Source organism: Loa loa (genome assembly GCF_000183805.2).
Source record: "Loa loa unplaced genomic scaffold supercont3.19, whole genome shotgun sequence".
Classification (NCBI taxonomy): domain Eukaryota; kingdom Metazoa; phylum Nematoda; class Chromadorea; order Rhabditida; family Onchocercidae; genus Loa; species Loa loa.
This window is the reverse complement of record NW_018108199.1, coordinates 191,665-217,703: the sequence shown is the minus strand read 5'-3', so window position 1 is coordinate 217,703 and position 26,039 is coordinate 191,665. Positions and strand designations below refer to the sequence as shown.

At 32.6% G+C, this 26,039-nt stretch overlaps 6 protein-coding genes across 6 annotated transcripts; 2 read left to right on the top strand and 4 right to left on the bottom strand.

Annotated features, from left to right (window-relative positions):
* Window positions 1-2,098: 2,098 nt before the first annotated feature.
* Window positions 2,099-4,430, top strand: LOAG_03980 (hypothetical protein; the record flags this gene model as incomplete). Its single annotated transcript, XM_020446468.1, has 4 exons — window positions 2,099-2,481; window positions 2,588-3,354; window positions 3,835-4,010; window positions 4,254-4,430. The coding sequence occupies 4 exons, from the start codon at window positions 2,099-2,101 to the stop codon at window positions 4,428-4,430; spliced, it is 1,503 nt and encodes a 500-aa protein (XP_020303195.1).
* A 1,326-nt stretch (window positions 4,431-5,756) lies between these two features.
* On the top strand, window positions 5,757-8,789 carry LOAG_03979 (PAN domain-containing protein; the record flags this gene model as incomplete). Its single annotated transcript, XM_003139516.1, has 8 exons — window positions 5,757-5,904; window positions 6,107-6,192; window positions 6,337-6,467; window positions 6,696-6,850; window positions 7,416-7,490; window positions 8,083-8,261; window positions 8,432-8,557; window positions 8,703-8,789. 8 exons carry the CDS (start codon window positions 5,757-5,759, stop codon window positions 8,787-8,789), a joined length of 987 nt encoding a protein of 328 aa, XP_003139564.1.
* Window positions 8,790-13,135: 4,346 nt separating this feature from the next.
* Window positions 13,136-16,700, bottom strand: LOAG_03978 (hypothetical protein; the record flags this gene model as incomplete). Its single annotated transcript, XM_003139515.2, has 7 exons — window positions 13,136-13,368; window positions 13,577-13,773; window positions 13,974-14,102; window positions 15,101-15,258; window positions 15,467-15,562; window positions 15,808-16,074; window positions 16,555-16,700. The coding sequence occupies 7 exons, from the start codon at window positions 16,698-16,700 to the stop codon at window positions 13,156-13,158; spliced, it is 1,206 nt and encodes a 401-aa protein (XP_003139563.1). The 3' UTR covers window positions 13,136-13,155.
* A 1,968-nt stretch (window positions 16,701-18,668) lies between these two features.
* Window positions 18,669-19,344, bottom strand: LOAG_03977 (hypothetical protein; the record flags this gene model as incomplete). The annotated part of the gene is made up of 3 exons (XM_003139514.1): window positions 18,669-18,764; window positions 18,836-18,982; window positions 19,234-19,344. 3 exons carry the CDS (start codon window positions 19,342-19,344, stop codon window positions 18,669-18,671), a joined length of 354 nt encoding a protein of 117 aa, XP_003139562.1.
* Window positions 19,345-19,474: 130 nt separating this feature from the next.
* On the bottom strand, window positions 19,475-20,730 carry LOAG_03976 (hypothetical protein; the record flags this gene model as incomplete). The annotated part of the gene is made up of 4 exons (XM_003139513.1): window positions 19,475-19,837; window positions 19,993-20,075; window positions 20,226-20,449; window positions 20,579-20,730. 4 exons carry the CDS (start codon window positions 20,728-20,730, stop codon window positions 19,475-19,477), a joined length of 822 nt encoding a protein of 273 aa, XP_003139561.1.
* An 843-nt stretch (window positions 20,731-21,573) lies between these two features.
* Window positions 21,574-22,214, bottom strand: LOAG_03975 (hypothetical protein; the record flags this gene model as incomplete). Its single annotated transcript, XM_003139512.2, has 3 exons — window positions 21,574-21,687; window positions 21,824-21,946; window positions 22,134-22,214. 3 exons carry the CDS (start codon window positions 22,212-22,214, stop codon window positions 21,574-21,576), a joined length of 318 nt encoding a protein of 105 aa, XP_003139560.2.
* Between the last annotated feature and the right edge of the window lie 3,825 nt (window positions 22,215-26,039).

Below are 26,039 nucleotides of genomic sequence, written 5' to 3'. Positions count from 1 at the left end.
CATTCATTAAACTGTTTAAATTTTCAACAACCATTTTATTCCTTTTCCGTTACACATTCAGATGTCAACAAATGAAGCAATATTTCATTCTTTTCGAGATGACAATTTTGATGAAAAGTATCGAAGAATTAATGAAACTTATTTTTCGGAAGGAATCACATCGGAAGTAAAGACTCTTCATAGGCCTTACATTCAGGTATGTCAACTTCCTTGCATTCCTTGCATCCTTGCTATTTTCTCCATCTCTCACATAGAATAACCGAATTTTAATAGCTTTGCAAGAATCTGCTAATTTATACCAATCAAGTAAAGTTGTAAGCAATTTCTTGATCATGCTACAATGCTAATGAACCTGATTTTTCCGAGAATAATTTCTTGATATGCTTTTAATTAAATCAACCAGTGTTTTTTAATAAAACAATAAATGCTTAAAATTGCCAAAAAAAGTGATATTATGCTCTTTCAAACAAAGCTTAATTATTTCTAATTAATTTTCATCAGAACCGATTTGCGCATCTCACTGTGTCAACCGTATAGGTGACAGAAGTTTAATGGTTTGAAATAAACTTTATCACAACTTTATTAATTACGTGTGTAGTTGACAAAGTTTGAAAATATAGTGTAGGCCAATCTAAAATTATGCATTATGCTCACGAGCATCATTTATTGTCATCTATGATCTTTTCAAATTTACGATTAAAACTAAAAATTAGGCCCATGAAGGTTGAAATGGAAATATAACTTCTTAACGCTTAAATTCATTACCTGTCTTTTAGGTATCTTTCCCTTGATTTCTCTTTCAACTAAACAAATTCTCACAACCATTTAAACCAGATCTTCCAGAAATACATTGTACCATCTTTCTACTGCAAGAAAATATGTATTGGAAGTGATACATTGGTTATAGCATTTTTCTTTGCAGTTTTGTGTCACTGTCATTACCATTGTCATTGCCAGTACTTACAGATTTTCTGCTCTGTTTAATGAAGTCAAATATTCCGGATCTTCCTCCATTGCTCCGCTTCCCAGCATATGGCTACTAGATGTATCAGTTCGTAAAAATCGCATCAAATTTATAAATAAGAATTTTCAGAACTTTCCCCTGTTACTTCAACATTTTAAACTCAAAACTTACACATTATTTGTGCCAATACTATTTGAGGGTCCTTCAACTACTCAATTGCTTGTCACAACCGGTGTCAATAAAATATCGCCACAACTGACACCACCATTTCCAACACTCTCTTCAGTGACATCATCACTACCATTAGCATTAATGGCATCTACCGCAGTTACTTTAGACGGTATGTTTCTCCACAACATCTAAATTTAGATTTCGATAAAAATTTGCTTAATTTATGGTAAAAAAAAAGGAAAATATCATTAACAACTGACAAAGATTGCTTTTTGGTGAATATTTTCCTCATAAAATAAATGCAGCGGTTCCCGATGTGTAAAAAAAGTAGGACAGCTCATGATATACTTGGTTAATACTTACACTTTCTAAACTGGCAATGTCTATTATATCATAGTAATAACTGGAATACTTTTGATGGTACCACTTCGTAGTGATATAGAAAATCATATGAGGAATTTTGAATTTAGCTTCCCATTGTTTCATACAAATTTAATACCATTAACTTTATCAATATAAAAAGCATCCATGAACATCTTTCCCTGTTCATTCTTTGTGGCAAATATTTCCTTAGCAACTAATTAACTAATTAGAGTATCAAATTATAAATTCTCATACATACATATCAAAGATGTATGCATTATCAAATAATTTAACGTAATTTTCAAAAAATTCTGGTGAATTTAGGCGCAAAAAAATTTGGTAATAGATAATATCGATTGGGAAATAGCTATGTATTTCTAATATCTTTAAAAAATATTTGCAAATTTCGGAAGAAAAGTATTGCAAAAGATGATTCATGATAATGAACATTATTTATTCGAAAGTTTTTAATCGATGATTGAAAATACTAACAGAATTAGAAGCACAGATGCGGTGGAATAGAAAGAAATGAAATATAATGAAGAAGTGAAGAATAAAAAAAAAAAACATAAAACAAAAATTTTGTTTGCAGATTCCGAAATGACAACATCCAGTATTTCTCGGGATGCAAAAATTCCAACCCCTGATGATATTACTAGTAGTATAAAGAATAACAGAACCTTGTTAAATGACAATAACAAAAACGACAAACTGGAATTGCCAGACGCATATTTCACATTTCAAAACAATTATCCCAAATTAGCGACTACACCATTAACACTAAAATACTGGGAAATGCAAAGAACCGATTCCGGTCAATCAGTTATCAGAGTTACGACAGATTCCACAACGCTTCAGATTGCTCGAAGGAATGAATTATATCACTTCACTAGTGCTGAGAACAGAAGTACAACTACCGATGACAATAGTGCCAGTGGTAGTTTAAACTCTGATAGCAATCGGATCGAATTTACTAATTTGAAGTAATTTAAACAGTCTCCATGTTTTGGTCCTTTTTTTCAGTTCGTCTTGATTTATGTTGTTAGTCCATTTGATGCTATAAATATAGTTCAATTACTGATATTTCAGGGAAAAATCATTACTTTCTCCACCAACTAATCCGCCAGCAATTTCTGTCAACAGCATTTTAGCAAAGAACGAGCTTATTTCAGACGACAATTTAGAAACCACAACCACTTCCGCTGAAACTATTTTTATTACTAGTCTAAATTTATTTTCCACAGCTTTAACCTCAGAGGAAAGCCAAAAAACTCGATCTAGTCCAGCAAAAATTAATTTGGCAGAGGACAATATTGATTTTGATTCCGTGGAAACGACATCAACCAGATCTTTCAAATTGATGCAGACCACTGGTGTCGAAGACTTGACATTCAACATGGAGGAAACTAATTTTTTATTCGAAAACCTTCCATCACCTCTAGAGATTGAACGTTCATCAGTTTCTACATTTCACCTACAAACATTACCGGTGCCATCATCATCATCATCATCATTATCATCATCATCATTATCATCAGCGACTACAAAAACAACAGTCGTCATCGATGATGATGGTCTAATGGAATTTCTACCACTTACTGATAAACTCCTATCGAATGATAACGGAGAAGAAAATCAGCTGAAATCAGGGAACAATGAGGAATCAGAAATAACAAACAGTGAAAATTTCTATCAGAAAACCCCGGTAGTATCTCAAAATGTTGAGTTTGACGAATTAAACGAGAAAGAAACTGAAATTAATCTGATCCACAATCAAAATGAACAATGGCAACCTGAAAAAGAACGAACACTTACTGATAGCATTTCAACAGCGTCTTTACCAAGCAGTGATCCAAGTCAGTTATCGAAATTCTGTTTGATGAAAAAGAAAGGAGTTGAAAATAAAATTAGGAAAAGTTTCCTTCAAATGAAAGGTTGAAAATGATTGAATATCGGTTTAGAAATTTAGATTCAATGTGACATTCGTATTTTCATTTTTTAAAAACAACATGATGTCTCCAAATTGCCCTTTAAACTAAAGAATCAGCTGAAAAGAGCCTCAAGCGTTGTTTAATTAAATGGTGACACCTTCTGGATAGATTCATCTTAGTGTGACCATATAAACTATCCACTCGAAGCCTATAAGAAGAAAAAGACCATACATAGAATATACGGAATTATAGCATCTATCTTTGACCATTAAGCAACTTTGAAAAGACAGGGATCATTCATTCTTTCAAAAGTTTCATTATTTTCTAACGAATTTCACTTATTCCAATTTGAAAAATTCATTTCAAGATCACATTATCGTATTGGTTTCTTGTTGCTATTCTCAGGTTCTGGTCCCGTCGAGTTATCATCCATTTTGGGTAATCAAATTGATAGCGCATTTAGCAATCTGTTTCATCTGGAAAAGGAACAAATGGGTATATCAATACCGAAATATGAAAATTCGGCAACAGGAGTAATCCTTGCACAAATACCAAAGCAGAACGGTGTCAACACTGTCATGGTATTTAAAAGTTTTGCATTTTTTTTAATTTTAGGAAATTCTTTTTGAGAAAAAAATTTCAAAAATCAGTGGAGCAAACTGGGGAAAGTTGTTGATAGGTAATAACAAAGTGAATTTAAAACATCAACTTTAAAATGTAGAAAAAAACTTGTCCTATTTATCGGTTATTGAAATCATTGATTATTCAAGATTTTAACATATGAAATAAAATTTCTTGCAACTAAATCACAGATTAAAATTTAGATTAATACAGCTGGTGACACCACTAACACCGATATATCGATCAAACGTGGAATTATGAAGGGAGAAATATTAGAGAAGCAAAAATCATTTATTGCCGGTAAACCTGTTACTTTGGAATTATGGAATCCCATAATTTACGGTAAGGATTTGTTTATAAATGGATTCCAAAATGATTAAAGTTATCAAAATGCAATGTCACTTCATCCATCAGGTAATATGCCACACATCAAATAATATATTGAGTAATATTTAACATTTGTTGTTTTTTTTAATTATCTAAGAAAGGCTAAGTTTTCGTTAAAACACTTGATTTCTCCTTATTCACAAAAACAAGTCATGTACCACCTTTAATTAAATTGATATTATAGTAAATCATTAACTTTAAGAAGAATAAAAAGTACGTTACAATCTTTCGGACTTTAAATGACTTTGGTAATAACATTGATAGTGATGGTGAAAGCTACGGTACTTATACGAATAGCAATGATAAGGATAATAAATAAATTGTAAAATCTTAATTGTAATACCAAATCACTATTATGGTACATTGATCCATATCAGATTCTCGATAAGTTGATTACATCACTTTCTATAAACTTTCTCTCGTCTCAAATGATAAATGTACCATTTGTGCAATTACATATTGCACTACTGAAATCATTAAAATTTCTAAAATTGTTTATGGATATTTTTCACAATAACAGTTAAAATCATTTTTTGAAAGACTTGAAATTGTCAACTTAGGAAAATGAAACGGAAATGCTTTTTTATTATTCGAAATGTTTTTATTCCAGTGTAATCATATAAATGATTAAAGGTAACTTATGGCTCCTACACGTTTCTTTTATTCAAACCTCAAAAAAAAAAAGAAGATTGAGACGGGAAGTGTTTGCCACTGAACAAATAACTTCAAATAATTTTAAAGAAGAAAAAACAAATTGTCTAATCTATGCTTGCGACTGCATGTTAATTGCAAGGAAATGAAAAAAAATTCTCCTAATCTATAGAAATGTAAAAAGAAATGCTGTACTGTCAAATTAAGCGTAATTAGTGCCTCGTTAAGTCTAATTAATACTTTGCTTGGCGTAATTAATATTTCATTACACAGATCCAGGAAGTATTGTTCAGTCTTTGTTTTCAATACTTTTTGATTGGTGATTTTGACTACCCTCTTCTTACGTTTCGTTTTTATCACTAATCTATCACAATTAATGATGAATTTAATATTATATGCAAAGGATTTCCACCACTTTTCAGTCAAATTTAAGCCTAAAGCTCGTCCACTCCCAATTTTTCATTTACCTTTAACATGTCAATTACTACCATTGAATATAGTCTATGTGTATGAAATTTTAAAAAGTAATAATTAATATTAGCATAGGTCACGATTGGTTAGCAAATCCTGGAGCTGTAATACATGGCATTACACAACCACTACAACCTGAAATATACAATGTTGAAACGCGAATCGAAGGATCGAGTAGGCGCTGTCAGCATGCGCAAATGTTCGGCGTGCGGTCCTTTTCGAATGACACTCGAATGAGGCAAAAATGCAAAACAAAAAAAAAACAAACAAAGAGCGAAAATATAGCCACGGATCAGATGGATCAGAAAGAGAAATTGGCCAAAGCTTGTTACGGTGATGGAAAAGGTTAGTTTACATTATTTGAAATCTTTAAAGTGTTGAGTGGCAAGCAAATGAATGATTAAAGAACAAATAAATACTTGTGTATCATATCATAATTCTTCTCATAGTATCATATTCTTTTCACTTTTTTTGCTGATAAAAATTTCTGTAAATTATTCCGAATATATTTGATCGTCCCAATCAAATTTTCTCAAGCATATTTCAGGCTCTAACGATAGTGATGATCAGGAAAGCAGTATTCTGGTCATATATACCGGAAAGGACAATAATTTAATTGAAAATAAATTACAAGTATAATCGTTTTTGGATGTTTCTTGAATTTTTCACACTTCCCTCAGTTAATGATAGAATTTTTGTGCAAATTGTCCACAATTCAACTCAATAAATTGGTTATTAAAAACAAATGTCTGATAAATAAAAATTCGATAATTGAAGGATACAGGAAAGTATCAACATTTACAGCAGTGCTTTTATGTGATAGACAATTGCGCTCTTTCTACCACGGCACCACCATTCAAACGACGTATCGGTATTAGTTTACTTGAATGTGCACAGTTCTGTTCGAGGTATGCGAAAAATTCTGCAAAATTTCACCCATTTTGTGAAATATTTCAGATAATTTATGCTTCAAAAAGAAACTACAATGAAGATTACTTGAAATGCTAAATACAATGCTCAAATTGAATATTATCGATTGATTGATTTCTTTTTTTTCTTAATTTAAATTAGAGTTTTCTGTAAGATTTATTTTTTATTCTTTATTGCTGCGTTAATTCAGTTCAGTTCCAATTTAGTTTACCTGGATGTCTTTCGGCATCTTATTCAACACCTCTCTCAATTTGTGATGTTTATCATTTCAAATTTGGCTTGCGAGGAAAAAAAGTGATGAAATCGCTGTGGCATTATTATCTGGAACCACAACCCAATAATGCTCCTGGATGTTTTTTAGGTTCTTTGTGATTTACTTCATATTTTAGGCCCATTGTGTACTGTATGTCTAGACTCGACTCTCTTGAATAATTTCTTACGATAATATAATGAATAAGTTGTCATATGCTTTGCAGTAATTTGAATTTTCAAACAGCCATTTTAGATTACAATTCAATTCGTTTTCCTATTTTTCAGAGAGTCCTTCAAAGCAAATAAGAGCAAACAAAATGATCCGCAAGAGAAAGCAACCGATAACAACGAGATTTCTGTATGATACTAAAGAACTGAATTATATTCGGTCTACTTGTTTAAACCTTAAATACCTCCCAATCTCTTATCCAGACATTTACCATACTGTCCACTTGAAATGATATGTACAGTGAACATGAGTCATTTTTCAGCAAGCGACAAAGAGGTACGACTGGAGTGAACCTGAACATGTCCTCTCTTCTTCATGACATTTCATTAAATTATAGTAAAAAGGAAAGGCAATATGGTATACTTCCTCTGAATTCTCATTGCTAATCTTTTAATGATCGCATGCAAAGGTTAAAGATCAGCCGGAAATCGAAAGTGGTTTTTAGATGAAGGTTGTCCAGATGGTGAAAATGTGGTAGTGACGAAAGCGCCAGGGTGGAGAATAGCGAAATTTAACGGTCGTAAGCGGAAATATTTCACAACTGAAACAGACTGCCTGGAATCTTGTTACAAAAACAGAGTAAAATCGCTATGTTTTCTTCAATATTTTACAAATATTATCCTTTTTCTTTATCTTAAATATAATCGCACTTTCGCCGAAGCATTTAACTTTAACCATTTCTTAAAAATTCTAAATGTATCACAAATATATCACAAAATTTTGAATTTTCTTAATTGGCACTATTATACAATTCTCATTCATCTTTCCCAATCATATAATAAAATTAACTTTTGCTTTTCTTTTGCAAACCATAATTCGAAATTTTAGTACAAAAAGAGTACAGCTTATCATTGCTCTTCGGCAATGTTTGAAAAGGATTCAAATCGATGTAATTTATATTCAACAATTCATCCTGCTAATAATACTTTGATACGTGATACTTCGACCATTTACTACGAGAAACATTGCTTTTCAGGCATGTCTTCTAAAAAAGTTTTTTTTGTTTTTTATTTGTTTCTGTAAAAACTTGTCTTTCTTCCTTCTCTTCCAATTACCTTTTAGAGATGTTTCGCTCCAATGGAAATACATCGATTTTCTTCGTTTTCTTGCAGAACAAATTGCTGAATTGTGTGATGGGACGCTAATTGAACGTCAGCCACAACACATACTTGTCACTTTTCCTGATGCAATTTTGACAACATCAACACTGGTGAAATGCTTGTTGAAATGTTTCTGGTCGCTTCAAGATGGCCGAACATTTCAGTGCCATTCGTTAATGTACTTTTATGAGGTGCTTTTATTACTTCCTTTGGGTATTCTTTAGATATGAAATACCGGGAAAATCACTTCGCTGATTTGTTTCATTCGATTTCTTTCAATTTTTTCAATAAATTAATATTAGTTCCATAGCTAGTTTTCATTCGATGAAATGTTTCTGCAGAAGTACTAGTCAATTTTCAGCAAGAAGTTGATAATTGTATACTAAATAGCCGATCAAAAAGAAATCATCCAAATAGTTTAAAAGAAGAAACAGTCTCAGTTGTTGATTATTTCGGTTTGGATGAATGTTTAAATATTTCATTAATGGTGAGTCATCCTTTGAAGAAAGTTATTTTAGAGCCTTCATAAGGAATATATTACTACTTAACGGCAACTTGTCGCTGATTTTCAAGCCTACAAGGTTTGTCACCTTTTTGAAAGTATAACAGTTACTGATTTTCAAGATTTCCAGGATCAAGTATCCAAAACCAATCTCATTGGAACATATCGATATAAAAAGCACCAGGATATTTCAATAACGCGAAGGACGCGTGTTTAATGTTGCAGTTTGAGTTTTGAATGATGATAAATTTAGATGCTAAAGTTCTGCAAAGTGATACTCGAAATTCGATTTAGAATCTCCATTAATAGTAAACATCAGCCAGAGGTTTATTGCCTTGCCTTCCATTCTTACTTTATTCCTAACTCATCTGGCTTTTTCATTAAGTGAATAATAAATTATATATATAAAGAAAAAAAGAAAATGAAATTCAAACAGAAATAACATACCTCCATTTATTTTTCCTTTTCTGTTAGCTGATCCATGATTACATCCTGATTTTGATCATATCCCTTTGTCATCCCTCAACTTCATATTTCAGTGAATTTCGATCACAATAAACTAGATATTATGACAAATGGTGTTCAGATGCAGGGAAGCGATCATATGTAATAATTTGTTCTTGCTAGTTAATGGATTTGTAAATTTTCTCATAAGTTATTCATGTTGTATGACATTTTCCGCGGTTTAACTGCATACTTGCGTATTTGGAGCAAAATCTTTCTGGAGTACTATATTTTCAATAAATTTCCGAGGCCCAACGACCTACCCACTCTTCTTTTATCAAAAAATGATTGAAGTGTTGACAAATGAAAGATGATTCCGGATTAGCAACCAAAAAACTCATTCTGTTATACCCAAGATTATTTGGATTCAACCATTCCGAGAGTCCAGACATACCCTGGAACGATCTCTGTTCGTTATAGCAAGATGAAGAATAGGAGATTCAGTTAGTTTAATATTTCAATTCATCTGCGCGTCTGGACAAGTGGATTTCTCGAGAGCTGTTAGATAACGTTTCAAGTAGTTTCCTGGTGCTTTACACTTCGCACCTCAAAATTTTTTCTACAAACCAAAGAAAGGATGACGTTTTCGCAGTATCAAATTGTATTCGATATTTCAAGCAGTAAAATATTTTAGGGAATATTCCACTGAACCGATTTATGTCATAGATATTTCCTGTGCAGTTAATAACATAACTGCTGTGAGTACTAGACCATTTTTAAATGAACTCAAAAGAAAAATTAGGACAGTATGGGACATTTGAAGTTAGACTTCTAAATTAATTTCTACGTCCTTTCTTCTCGAGGAAATCTTCCACTCTGCCTCTACACTACCCGTACCAAGCTAAGTCGTCGAACCACCTATGCCTCGAACAAAACTTCTTTATTTATTTAGTGAGATACTAGGATAATTGTTAGGAAATAGAAGACTATTTCTTATATATTTATATATTTCGAAAAAAACTGAAGCTAAGAATATGACAGAACAATAATTCTGTGAAATTTATTTAGAAAGCAGCATAAATCTCGTTCCAGAACACCAAGAAAGAATTGTATCAATAAATCAAAACAAAAAAAAGACAACATCGGGTAAAACAATGACCGTCAGGAAATTAAACGATCGATGTTAGGAATCAGAGAAATAAGTGGAAATCATTTTATGTCAAAAGTGCAAAGAAGAAAGCAAAATACCTTACCAGTAGAATGATGCCCACGGAATATCTGCTTTCTTTTCAACTCGATCACTGAGAATCATCCTTTTTTAAATTTAGAAGGAATTGTACTTTTTCCTCAAAATAATCGTTGCAATTTTAGATGATTTAGAAAATTACTCAATTAAAAATTCCTTTAGAAATACCTGAAAAAGAGAAAAACAAGACATACACTTTCTAAAAAATAATAAATGGAAGAAAATACAGAAAGTTTTAGGAAACGATTTCTGGAAAGCAAGACCTACTTGAAACTCCCATCTTAGCAATGCATGTTTATGGTTTCAAAATTTTCAACAGTAAACTAAAAACAACCCATAATGAGAAGCACATTGTCAAGATAATCAAGAACAAATACAAAAGTATATATGAGGACAGAAATCACTAACCACCAAACTAATAACAAAAGATAACTCTCACCAAGCATACAAATATACATGTTCACAATGATCATACAATAATAATCAATAAGGCCAAAAATGAAGTCAGAATGCAAAATCATGAAATCTCTTTTTCTCAAACACTGGAAGGCTGAGGAACTACTTCCACCCTAGAGTTAAGGTAAAGTTACAACAGATGTCGCAGAACTCATGAGTTAACGGTGTCCACAGGCAAAAAGAAAATACAAAGTGAAACCAAAATAAAAATACAAGCGTCCGAAGACATGCAAAGTACATTCGGCTGTTCGCATTAAACATGATTTATTCATTCCTTCTCCCCTCTCCCTCCCTCCCCCCCTCCGGCCTCCGGCTCTTGAAATTCCAATTAATACTTGTATTTACCACTGGTGACTTTTTTGATTTTGTACTTGAAACGGTAGAAGGATGGAAAACTTGCTTAGATCAGCATCAAAAGATCAACATGATGCTTAGATCAGCATCTTCCAACATTTTCAGATACTACAAAATCATTCCTAATATGGTGCTAATCAGAAATAGAACCCGTTGAATCAAATATTATATTAAAGTCAGTTCACAGCCTTCAACAAATTTGGAAAATAATTTCAAAATTCAGCAATTCTAGACTACCATCAAGAAGTGCTCTAAGACAATATAACTACGGACAATTTGTCTCGTTAATCAATTTCCGTAGGAAATAGAATTCACTGATGGAAGAACCAGTACTTACGGAAAGTTTATCCTTAAGGTAAAAGCAATTGCGACTTCTCATATTTAATGACTTCTATCCCCAAAAATCCCTCAAAACTGAATAAATTACGCTTGAAAAACTGAAAAAAATATTATGCTCTCCAACTTCTCAACAAAAAAATAGGTGGTAATGAAACGGTCTAAAGTGGATGATAACTAAAAAAAATTGGTCCACTATAATTTATTCGAGATTCCAAAACCTTCTCAACTTATACAGAAAAAGAAAAAAAGAACAACATTTCTAGGTAATTCATAGTAAAAAGAATTGAGAAGAGGAGGATTAACTTGGTTGTACAATGAATTACAGAAATCAAATGTCTTCCAACAAACAAATATAAGTACGTACTTACGAGAAATGAATAAAGATATATTTCACAACATTTTTAAAGCAAAATTAGCTGATAAATAGTATGGAAGGAAAAGAAAAACCGCTTGTTTAGAACTGAACTGAAATCGAAATTAAGAAGACCTGATTTATTCATACAAATGAACGTTTTATAAAATTGTGTGTTTTGCTTTCAAGCAGTTTTCTGATACCTTATTTACCATTATGAGTAATCCTGAGAAGTATAGCTCTGTCCACAGCAATGAAGAGCATAGTGAAGCGAGAAACAGCACTAAATATTGACATGGCGTGATTGCTAACTGCTGGGATATTCTAACTGTAGTCAAAAACATTAAATTTTAAACTAAATTCGAAATTCCACTCAAGATTTAAATCCAAATATCAATTCAACGTATTTCCAACCCCAATTTTAGGATAAATTTAACCACTGAAACCATGCTAGTGAACGGTATTGAATCTATTCCTATCGAAACAGCAGTAGTTACAAAACAACACATATATGTAATAAATGATTAATGATGATAAAATGGAGTAACTCAAATTTTTCATGAGACACTTTCCAAATTCTTGCAAAAATGACGATGTAATAGAATGAGGAAAAGAGAATGAAAACATTGGATGGCAGCAGGAAATTGCAGCGGAATGGTACTAGATGTGAAAAAAAAAAGAAAAACCCCAATAAGTAATGTCAACTGCTGCACTAAAAAGGAAGAAATTTGAAAGCACATAAACATAAACAAATATTTGCCATAAAACATTAACAGCATTCGACAGGTAGCAAAAAATTCCAGAAAATGCATAGCCATACTGACTAATCTGGACTAAAATCATCTCAAAATTCAAACAGCTAACCCACCAGTAAGGATTCTACTTTGCAATCTTTCTAAGTTATCCCAAAAATATCAAACAGTTATCATTTTGCACACATCACATTCATATTCGGAATTTCAATGAAACAAACTTTTAAAACACAGTATACTTCCTCCCTTGAAACATGCCACGAAAATAGTGGGTTATTTCAAAAGCCATGGCAAAAGAAAGATGGATTTAGAAAAATTTACTCCTTTTTTCAAATTATTTCAAGATGCATGAAGTGGATAATTTCCATTTGAACAGTGAGTAAGTTGAATTGGTTATATTTACAAGGAATCTTTTTCATGATAAGGAAATTTTCAAAAGCATAATCTTATAGTTAATTCAAAAATACCAACCAAAACTGGAATGTCCTAAACTTATTTGTAAATAAAACCTGACTCATCAAATATCTAGTTGGTTTTATAAAGTCACCCGTCAACCCAACCCTTAATTTTAAAGCGAAGTCGCCAAATCTTAAGAATTTTAAACGGGCACTAGAAGAGACGACAAATATTACCAAATCAATCATGAAGTAGTATGCGATACAGGTGAAGTTGTTGTTGTAACGGTACTAGTCTCCTTCCCTCTATAAGCTTCATTTTCGATAAATGCTCTGAGCCGATCAAGATACGCTGCGTGTAGTTCCACATCGTTATGTCCTGCGCCAGGCACCCAAAGTGGTTCAACCGATGAAGGACAATGTTCGTAAATGGACAAACCATGCGAAAAATCAATCACCTGCAAAAAAATATGCCCATATAAATAAGGTTATCATTTAGAATATTGCTCAGAGAATTTGATTTCGGTGATGACCATCCGATACATGAATTAGTAACTAATGACGATGCTTAGTACAGTCATAATTCATGATGAATATAAAATAGGAATCAGAAATATAAATTCGGGTGGGTATAATCGAGAAAAATAAACTGTATTAGTAACTAACTTCGTCGTCTGTACCATGGATAACCAGTGTTGGGCAACGTACACGTGCTACTTTATCGATAGATGGAAACGCATCACAACACCACGTTCGCTGTGTTCCAGGAAACGCCACACGCATTCCGGACATCAGCGGAGAATGCAGGATAAGTGCTGCTACGGAACTTTCGGTACTAGCCAAATCCACACTTGGAACAGTTCCTGAAGTGAATAAATTAGAGCGAGATTGTCAAAAATGTGCAACGGCCAAGGAATAGCACATCGATCCCATTTCAAGATAGGAGGATGGCATGTTCAACCAGTTCTCGGCACTGCTTGAAGAAAGATTTAATAATATATAAAATAAACAAAACGAAGAAATTAAATGTAATCAAGCATTTAGTAATTAAAATCGCACCTACCTATGGACTGACCGTAAAGAATAATTTGATTTAAAGGCATTTGATATCTTGAACGCAGTGCTGCTAATGCTGCTGCAATATCAGCGTAGAGATTCTTCTCTGATGGCTTACCACTAGAACATCCGTATCCTACAAATACAGCATACTACAGTAGAATCCCTAAGACAGCCACGAACATGCAAAGTTGGAAGTAGTATAAGCGAGATGACCTGAGTGACATGATAAAACTTTTAATAGTTAACCTTACAAGAACTATTTAAGTTAAATCTTTACGAAAAAAGCGAAGTTCTGCAATAAAGATTAATATAAAGATTCATAAATAAATGTGCTGGATGTATTAATTTGTAAATACCGAGATAGATCGTGACTAAGATTTAAAAGTCATCCAAATTCTTTTCTGTATGAGCAAGGAGTTATCACTGTATAGAACTGTATATGTGCTCATTTTGTACGCTACGAGCGCTAACAAAGAGCGTTTTACTAATGTGTGTTAACAAAGACGCTAATCCTTGTAATCATAAAACCAATCCTTGAAGGATATATATAAACCCTGCACTCAGCAGATAACATTCGTCCTTTCTTTTCTTCTCCAAATTGTTTTGGAACGTACCTTGTGGCGACATTTTAAAGCTTAGCTTTAGACGTTAATTTTTGTTCCGTAATTCTTAATTATTGTACAGCGCTAATTTCCATTTAATGGTTTGATTATACAATTTGAGGTGGAAATAAAGAAAATCTTGCAACTCTGGTGTCTCGTTGCGCAAAACACTTCCACGAAAATATAGATTTTTTCATTTTAAAATCAGTTCGCAGCCCATGTTCGCAGCAGCCACACCAATTACACCCCTCAAAACCGCACAGTTCTAGAAACAAAAAAAGATATCACCGCCGAATACGACCTGTAATATTACTTCCCTGTCCGAATATTTTTTCAAATTTAAACTTTACTAAGCACTTTTTTGTAAGTTCTGTAACTCCAGTAGATCAATGATATCGAGCACCGTTCGATAAGAAAAATTCTGGGATGTGAACAACTCAATATTCCATTTTCGGCGTCCCAATGTTTTACCATTTTTTTTTCTATTATCAATTTTCTTGAATAAAACATTTATAAAATTAACATGTACCCGAATAATCGTAGCTAAAAACATTGCATCCGAGACGAAAACCAAGCCCATAATAAAAGCTACACATCTGCCCGAGGTCAACCGCATTGCCATGTGAAAATAGTAAAGTGAAACGAGCATCACCACATGGTTTGACATACATACAAACAATGTCATTCCTGAAATTATTTTATTGTACCTTCAAAAGTTGGTTAATTACACAGTCCACAAAGTAATTACTTGAAAAACATTACATTACGCCTAAACAGAAATCTGGCTGATAGAAATCTGGCTGTACCTTCCAATCGTAACTTTCTTTGCCACAAAATAATTTTCATTATTTTAAAGTGACGACTGAAATTTCAAACAAAGCGCATTTAAACTTACCTTCTTCGTGTGCGAGTGTGGAAGACATCGATGTTACGGAGTTCATCGTAGCCATGCGGCCAATCTGCCCGTCCTTCCACTAATTCTAGTGAAGTGCTGAAGTAACAGTACTACAGAGAAAATCTCATCAATACTACGATGATTTTAAGCAAGCTTCCAGAAGTAAAACCGTAATTATAAGAGAGCACACAGGCTGCGCTACCATGAAACTTGGATGTCATGCCGAGATCACGTGTTGCACACAATCGTCAATTGAAGAATTATTTTACCAACAACAGTAATTCATATATTTTTAAAGGGACAGTTCAAAAGAAAATGAAAGCCACAAAAATAAAACTCACATTTGGGAATCGTGCTTCACAATACGATAGCTTGCTTCGGGTGGCATAAAGGCTAGTTTGGAAACAATTGAGGAAGGCAATGGAGGACAACAAAAAAGGCAACATAAATCTTTCACGGATACTCGACCACCACCACCACCACCACCACCACTCTGAGAAGCTAACTGTGTCGTCATTGTAGTGATCTCAACAGTTGATTGCTTGTCAGAGCAATAACAACAAGAGATAGTACGGTCTAGCAAACCACCGTCATTCGAAATGAGAGACCTACAAAGAAAAACGTACAACTTTAAAATATAGGTCAGTTGACTCTATCATGAGAACTGAGCTTCTGAATGTTAAGAGACTGAAAAAGAAATTCATTTAATCCATTACCGTAATGTTCGGTAGAAAGCTATTAAAGGAGAAAGTGGGAAAAAAGGGAAGTACGATTTAAAAAATTTTGGCAACGATGAACTTTTAGCGTTAAGCAGCAAAATAAAGATGTGCGAAATAAAGATCTACCCTAAGTTAAGTTTAAAGCTAACCATAGCCGAGAAAATTCTTGAAATAAATTTCCAGTCGAGGATTAAATTTCTTGAGTATCGACCAGTCTGACAACCAATATACTGAAATCTGCTGGCCCACCGATCGTAAAAAGATCACAATCTGGAAGATGTCCTTTTTTGAATTATGGAAATGTGGGATATACAGAACGACGAAATAATGCGAAGGATACCAGAATGTAGTGGACAGATAAAAAGATACCAGCGATGTCTGCAGTTGAGTGCACAAACATATGGAGAGCTCTGACTGCCCTTCCTCATGTCCCGAAAAATCAAAAACCCCGAGATTGCCCTAACGTTACGCCCACTAATGCCCTCTGACAAGTCGCAAAGTTCGCCTCCCCTCATCGGTTGCAATATTCGTCATTGCAAAATTCAGCATGGCGACGTAATATGACAACGTGAATTACAGCACATCTCCATCTTTCAATCTTGTAATTTGGTATTGTGTTACACAAGAATATGTAATGTTTGCGCCAGTTACTTTTACTTCACCACTACTCCAATTTCTTTGTCTGACATAAGGGATTTTGGAACCTTAAATCATACTTTGAAAGGTCACTTGAATAGCTCATCTTAAGGATAAAGTGCTACTTATCTCGATGGAGCGGTTAAAGATTTCATTCCGAGAACTAAGCAAATCGTTAATATCCCTCATATTCTTCCCAATCACCCTCAGTTATTTACTTCCGGTTCCGGAAGACAATATATTATTTAATGGTTGAATCAGGTCATTTATGTTTGCGAATCAGTCAAGCAACAGAATATGGATGAAGAAGAAGACTTAGGAAATTTCGGCTGTCGATAATTGGATAATCTCAGAGAACAAAAAGGAAATTGTCTTTTTTCTCCCTACCTTCACTTCGTTAATTGTTTCATTATCACAATTCCTTTTGCAATATTCCGAAAGTGCTGCCATCTTCGTTAACTTGCTGTCAATACTAAAACAATTAACTTCCAAGTCTTTTCTTCCATTCACCTCTCTAAATTTCGGAAGACATTACTTTTTCTACTTTTTCTAAAAATAATCGGCTGGAGCTGTTCGGCATCTAAATATGTAAAAATCGCTCGACAAATTCATTTCATAAATTCATTTTTTATATCCTACTTTGGATTGCCAGCAGAACAGATTCCTATTTAAATTCAGCGCACTGGATCACAGTACACTAATTGTACAGTAGGATTGATTAACTATTCATGAACTTGAAAAGAATTGTATGACCGAGCATAATTTTGACTTGAAAATGCGAAAAGAATGATATTTTTGTAAAAAGTTTTTGAACATATCAGAGATTCAATAAATAAACGAATGTTAAGAGAAGAGACACAAAAGAACAAAATTTAATAATTCATTGGTCAAGTTTAAATGTGCCGTAGGGTAAGTAATATATTTCTGTCAACAGCAGGTGACGATTGTGGATTAAATATTTTCGGGGTTTTGCTATGATGTCATAAGAAGAGAAAAAAAAATGCATACATAAGTGATGTGCTGTGAAGCATGAGACATAGTTATTTACAAATTTTTCTTTTTTTTCAATATCATTAAAATTTGTCGCTTAACTCCTCAACTTTTCCCATTGTTACTCTTCTCAACATATGACAACTGAAACTTTAATCCTTTCTTCTGGACACCTTAATCATAACGAAGCATAACGAAGAAAAAAAACATCCTAAGAATAATGAAGTTGGAACCTTTCAAAAACTAAAAAATCTCCTAATCAAATGACACATGGAGGTCATCGATCCATTTCTAGCCATTCAGGCGTTTTGCCCTATTGGGATTCCCAGTAATTTTCGCATTTTGCAATAGAATGAATGACGCAAAGCTCGAAATGACAACGAAGGTATTGTTTAGATAGTTGGTCAAGAAGTTAGCCGCAGTACTCAACATTGTAAGAGGTCAAAGTAATAGCTGTAGCATTACATGCACTAGTAGCTTTTGCAGGGTCAAACAAACCAAGACTGGTTATAAGTTAAGACCTTGACGGCGTTTTTTTTACTATCCCTATGTTCGGTTGGACAGTGAAGTCACTCAAGAGCACTTAATTCAGGTTAGGAAGGTAGAGCTTACTTGTTGGATAGTACAACACTGAAATTAATTACTGTGATTAATAAAACATCAGTTAAATGATGCAAACACATCATTTCATTCATTTATAGACGGAAGGCGTAACAGTTGCTGTGACAGAGTATTTGCGTAATGAATAATAAAATCAAGATGATTTCGGATGAGTGGCAATTGTGGGTCAATGTTGTGCGTCATTGGACGCCAAAACAGCAATATGAATCCAAACGTTCCAAAGTTTCATTTAAATTTTAACCAAATAAATTTTTCGATTCAACCACAAATTTTTTCCGCAATTCGTTAGGTAGCAAAGAGAGGACAGAACTGAACTGACCGTTACGCATACCCTGAAAAAGTTGAACTTCAATTTGAGCTCATAATATTAATTGAATCATTTACAATTTTACATAATGGAAACTTTTACTGGTATAAAATGGGATGGTGCATTAATAGGCCTTATTGGTTCAGGCTTTTTATTTTGTTCTTGATCAACATTAGCTGATAACAGTGCTATTTTGGATTGAAATCCTTTTGAATTCATTAGATTCTTCAACAATTCCAAACTCTGAAAGAAGACAGTAAAATTGGAAAAATAGTGAAATTGTGAGTAGAAAGGTGAGATAACTAATAATCAATCACAGATTAGCCGGTGAAAAAAAATCAGTTTACAATCTAGAAGAATTTGCAGAATTTGACTGTACGTGTATCGGCCTCCGGCATGAGGATTTGTTGTTATCAGGAAAACTTGTTGCATTCAGGAACTACATAGCCCTCACTGATTAATGATCTCATCAGTGATATTAACAATAGTTAAACCTGTTCAGCGTTAATATGAGTGAATCCGAAACGTTGTGCAAGTTGCCGGAGCTGCATTTCCAGAATGGGTTGTCTACCAGTTTCCGATAACAGTGCGTTTATTTCGTTCATAATGCTATGTTTCGTTATAGCACTAGGCCTTGTATATTGATTTATAATGGGCCCTAAATTGCATATTTCAGTTTCAGGAAATTCACTATTATTTATTTCATAAAAATTTCAGAAACAAATGCTTATTTGTCTATCCAAGTCGGATGCCAACTAAAGTAACAAATTTTTGCTCAAGACCAGCATGATGCCGAAATGGTAATAATGGAAGAGTAGTGTTCAGCTTATATTGTTGCTGTTGCTTTGTAGCATCCTCTATGATTCCAGATGGAAACTCAGATTGATTCTTTAAATGTTCGTCAATTTTACCATTTGACAGTAGTGACTTCTGGATTTCTTTGACTTTCGGATTAAAAGCTAAAGTGTAATTCGAGTTTATCATCGGTGCAGTAAAAGATCCTCCACTGTAGAAATTCTGTCTTTCAATGATGTTACTGGTAAATGAACGAGCGAATTCGTTATCTCTCTCCTTCAGAATCATTGTCGTGGGTTTCATCTACAAAAAGTTCACTTTGCAATGTTTGAATTGGCTTTTGCTTCATTTGCTAATTTACCCAAATTTATTTTATTGTTTAATTTTTCGTGAAATCTTTGAATTGAAACTTAAAATTATGCTCCTTATTAAAGGTTAAAAATAATGTTTATAGCAACCTGATTTATGTGCAATTGTTGAAATGCTGTCAGTCTTTCTGTACTGTTAAAATGAGACTTGACGGAGTTTAGAGTACTCACATCTACAAAAACTCTGAATGTAAACATGGAAATTTATTATTTTTATTTTTGAAAAATAAAAGCGCTTTTATATAGGGAAGAAACTAAAATCAATATTGCTATCCTTCATTATTATCTAATTTCATTCATCTGAGGAAATGAAAGTGACTTACCACAGCTAATTTCATCCCCACTATTATTCACAAGTTTAGTATTAGAAATAGTTATGAAATTATTGGGTGGGACTGCTCCTTTCAACAATAACTGAATCGGTTGCTTGGTTGTTTTTATTGGAATTCGTAAACGATACCATCCATTTCCATTATACGATCCTTTTCGACTCCAAGTCATCAACTTGTTTCCCATGCTTTCCAAAATAGTCAACAAAGCATTGTCACTAAAATGATTTCATTACCGTTACCTGTTAAAAAAGGAAAAAAAAAATCAACATTGTTGTCTTTTATCATTGACATTACCAACGATTATTAGCACTTAATCATCATCATCATTGTGAGTAGCATTTTACCTCATCCAAATATCCATTTCAAAGAATGCTTCAGGAGGAACTATGAAGAAACCACTTTTCGCCAAGCCTTTACCTTCACTATCCATGGCTATATTGCCTTCCAACCGATGCCATGGAGCTTCCAGTGTCCTGATATGAAAAGTTTTAGGCATTTTCAAGGATTCAAAATTAGTCTAGTTTCAAGAAGCAGTCGAAAGAAATATAGTCTAAACTATAAAAACTTGATCTAAGGGCTCTGAAAATCTTAAGAGAGAAGAATATGCTTAAATACAATTGATCGGTTGATTTTTAAGTTTCCCATTTCATTCTTTTATTTAACATTAGCAAAATACCATGCACAGGATGAATCGATGAATGTGCATTGAACAGGGAGGCATGAAGTTGAAATTGGTTGTTTGGTGGGTAAAACCTTTTCCGATATCAAATTTCTCGAAATCTGAACAAAATATTATTAAATTGGAGAGATGACAGCAAGATTGATTGTCTTTTGCTCACAATGAACGGAAATAGTGAATGACTAAGATGTTCGATTCTTAATTTCTCGTTTATTTATCAATTGAAAATATAACTTTGAGTATTTTATTTAACAAGTATTATTCTGAGAAATCAAAGATGGCAAATGTCTTTTACTTGTAAACTTATATATTTTATAAGTAAGAAAGGAAAGAATCTAGGACTCAAATTATTTCTATTACGACCATTAATGAGCATGAATTTGGTCCGATATTTTCATTCATTATCTTAGCTTAAATTGTTCTGATTAAATTCAGGAAGCAGACGTAATCTGAATTTTTTAAAATAATTCTCCTATATTCCCGCATAGACATCCCGCAATAATATTTTAATTGAATCTTCTGGTATGCTAAAGTATGATTGAGTTTATCAGTAAATTTCTGATTCTATGAGATATTAAAAGCTTTAGACATCATGTAGTTAGACAGTTAAGTATTCTGTTGTTATTTATGAAAAGATAGGAATGCTATTGATAAGAACATTTATATGAAGCAAACCGATGATGAAAATGCTTTTGGAGGATAGTTGCTGTATTCGATCTCATCTACAGCCACAATATCTGACGGTGTATGGATATTTCGTGCTCGGAACACAATCTGAAAGGCTTGACTAATTTGAATCATTCTACATCAATTCACTCTGTTTCCCAATTCCTTTTATATCCTATCATTATTTCAATTTTAAACCTATCAATTTAGATTTTAATCAACCACAAATTTTCATGAATTCAACCTTAAATGGCGTTAATAAATTGTTGGATAGAGTGATTTTTTGTTTTATCCACCGTAATTCGTTGCCGACTATATCAGGAGCTGTGTATGTACAAATAAAAGCATTCTGCTGCGCAATACATACCTTAAAGGTATTTCAAATATCGACTAAAGTGTTTAAATTTATAATTTTTATCAATCAGTAATTAAGTAACATCGCAATATTGTTGGAAAAAAAACAATAAATTCGAAGAAATCTTGGATAATTTGCGAAAGATTTTGAACTGAATAATTGAGCAATTTAAAATAAATGAAATAAAATGATAACTTACATCAAGTTTGGATATATTATTACTTCTCCAATAACTAAATGATAACGTTGCCCGACGTTCTTCATACTTTTCCTCTTCCATTTCAGCACTAATCAAATGTCCCTCAGCCAGTACTGCTGTCCCACCTTTTGCATAAGCATAAAGACCATCCAAAATAAAATGACGATCGGTATTCGTATTTTACAAAATTGATATGAAATTTAAAGGATGAAAATTGAAATAAGTGGAAGTGTAAATAATTAGAGACGTTTCTAACTTGTATTTGAGGAATGTGGGATGAACTGAAATGAATTGATTGGTATATTAACACCGATTAGCCATAGATCAGAATCGGATCGCCATCTGCATAAGGTGCCGTCATCAAAGTTACACGACAAATTTGTGTTTTGAATTTTAGCTTCAATGATTGACGCCGTCACTTGAAAGAAACATGCGAATTATTGAAGAAAAATTTTAAACTTTAAAATTATCCTTCAATTTTTTCTAAAAAGGAACAATTGTCCTATAGAAAATAAATATTTCAAGCTTTAAAACAAGAATGATTTTTCAAATTTTATCCTTCACACGATCTCGAAATTTTTTCTATAAGAGCTAAGTTTATAGTTTTAAATTAAACTCAAGTTTTCAATTTAAACAAATTTTTGGGATTGATGACAATTTTAAACATATTTATCGATTTGAGAGTATACAAATGAGATTGTACTTACCATGAAAAATTGTTATGGAAGTAATAGAGAAAATTGAAGGGAATCTCATGGGTAGTAAAACGATGAATAAACAGTAATTGTTAGCTGGGGACAACAGATTGTCCTATCATTTCAATGGGAATGTACCACTACCATATTCAAATCCCACCATTACATCAATAAATAATAAAATAGGTCGCTTCAATAAATCTTCTGGAAGCACACAAAACGCTTACCATTGGGAAAGTGCTAATGGTCAGTTGATGGAATGAAGTATATATTGGTTGAAAAAAGTTTCATTGAATGCTTTTTGGTCCTCAAATATTATAATACAATTTTAAAATATTCTTATAGCACAATCAATAACTGTCTTCCATCTATTTATTTCAATAATTGTTATTAACAAAATAGGTCATTTTAATGACCTAACTAATCTTCAAATTCATTTCTGGACTAACTATAACCGTGAGCATTTTGCTTTCCGGAATGATCGGATTTATTGAAAAAAAGAAATTCTTTCGTAGATGAGTATTCTGCATTCCGCATTGGTACAGTTTATTAAAAAATAAGTTCTGCCATACATCAATCTATTTCTTAGTCACAAAATTTTTCATTTCACAGATTTTTTGTTTTGTTTGCTCTAATTGATTGTAATATTATTTCATTTAAAATATCAAACTCCTCTAAGTTTAGGTTTGTGAATTGTTAATCTTAGAATATTTTAATTTTACAACAATAATCACTTTTGAAGACTCAGTACAATTCATTATCTTCTATCGTCCAAGATAAACTTTCATTCTTATTGGCATCATTTAGCGCTTTCTTAAAACTCTTAAAATTTTGCTAAATCAACCTGTTGATTTAGCAAAACGAACAACTACTATTTTATATGAAAAATTTCCACCTCTTTATGTTAATTTTAAATCATATTCTACTCATAGATGAACCATTGATTTTTCAAAATATTTATACGTTTACTTCCCTTTCAAATTTCATTTCTCTTTAAATTAAACTTAAGAATCGTTTTCCAATTACCTTTCTTGTCTTATCAATTACTTCATTATTTTCTTTTTCTACATGCCAATTTTCAATGACAATTTGCTATGCCACAATAATTTTTTGTACCTATGAAATAGTAAGAAAGTAATTGTGGTAAAATAATTTTTATTTGACAAAACTTTTAGCATTATTGCTCCGAAATATGGCTGTTTAATTTCGTGACAGTCAATCGCTTCAGTGTATTTCACTACTCATTCTTGAAAAAAAATTTTTCACTCAAATTTAACTTTAAAATATGCATAAACTTTTCTTTTCGCATTACCTTCCTTTCTATTCTTCTCTTCCAAACTTGGAATTTCTAATAGAAATTTTAAAAAAAGTTCTATTAATGAGGATTTTTATTCATCAGTGCTTCAAATTAAAACGATATGTTCAAATTTTTGACATAATTGTGTTGAAGGACGGGAAACGATCCAGTGCGCACATTTAACAATCAAAGAGAAATTGGTTACAGCACCAATCCTGACCAGTGACCACTAATGCTTGCAATTGTAAATCAATCGGAACCGCATCATTGCACCACGAAAATCCAGTCCATAATTATTATTCCTCACAGCGGATGAAAACTGCTTTGCTAGTCGTTTGTCTGAAACCCATGTTTTCGGAAAATTCAAAAATGGGCGAATTTCAGAATGCATCATGAAACTGTTTATACTTGAATCGAAATATTTCAGGATTTTAAAGAAATTTAAAACATTTGAAAAGTTACCAAAAATTTGTTTTTTGTTGATTTTACAACCACCAGCTTCCTATAACACCCTCAATATGTTTACTGCATTCAATTTTTAATTTAACTCATTAAAAATTCCTGAAGCCGAGCAATTTTAATTTGGGGTGAATAAAGTTTGCAAAAGTTAACTTGTCTTGAAACTGGCCAACTTTTTGCTCATTTCAAACAATATTGTTTCTCGCAGACCACTTCAATTAATTAAAATTGTGCCTTATTTTGTCTCTGTTTCAGCTCTTTTTTATAATTTTTGAGCACGTTTCATAATTAAAAGTTTACAAAAAATAAATCCTTATAAACTAAATTAGAGTAGCACAGTGAAATGCATAGTATGGGACCATAAGATCAAATTCAAACAAGTCATAGCGATAACAATATCCCATACATTTGGAAGCTATCATTTTCTATTTGCTGATACTAAAAATATTTTTTATTTACTTATATTATTGGTACCATTTAAATGGCATGTGTTATGGATTTTTCAACTCTGATATGGATTCAAAACATTACAGTTCCTCCTGGTGTTTTTCATGACTTTACAATTAGGGGAAATTTTTTAAAACAGTGATCAATGAAAGGGTGATAAGAAGTGATCAAGACAATGATGATAACTTCAGAATAGCTTTTACAATTCTTTCATCTCCAAGTTAAGAAGCATAGAAGAGCTTGCTTCATTTATGCTTCCTATCATCATTAAAAATACTGAGCTATTAAATATGCATCCTAATAATGCTGAGTCACCAAGTTTTAGATTGGAACTTTTTTCTTTTCGATTTGCCTAAGGACAATAGTCGGAAATAACATGACGATCTTTAAATTCTTAAACTATCATTCAATGTTGCTATCTGTTTCTGTCATGTAAAAATTGTAATGTGTGTTTAAAAAAAAACAATTGCCACAAAAGCATATCCAGTGAGATTTTTGAGTTAATTGTTAAAAAAAATAAGAAAAGATTCACTTCATTTAATCTAATCTTTTACTCGAATACTTTCTATTTATTAGTTTGTATAATAAAAACAAAATTGACTTCCTTCTTGATGTGGGAATAAATTAGGGATGCAACAAAACTTCAATTTACTCATCAATTTAGTTATTACTACGTACACTTTGTACACTGCGTTTAATACGTTACGTACACATGGGTTGCATAAACTACGTCACCTACATATATTTCACATGCACATCACACGTACGTTTGTCACACACTTGTCTCACACACGTACCATATACTGCTGTTAGTTTTCATAATCCAATTGCTGAATTGAATAGTATGCCCTTTCTTTACTTACGTCACATACATAAGTCTATGTTAAATGCGTGTAGCGTACGTGTATGAGACGTGTGTGTCACGTGGTGTGATGTACCTATATGTAAAGCACGTGTGAGTGCGTGTGCAAAACTTGCATACGACGTACGTGCATATGACTTGGGTTA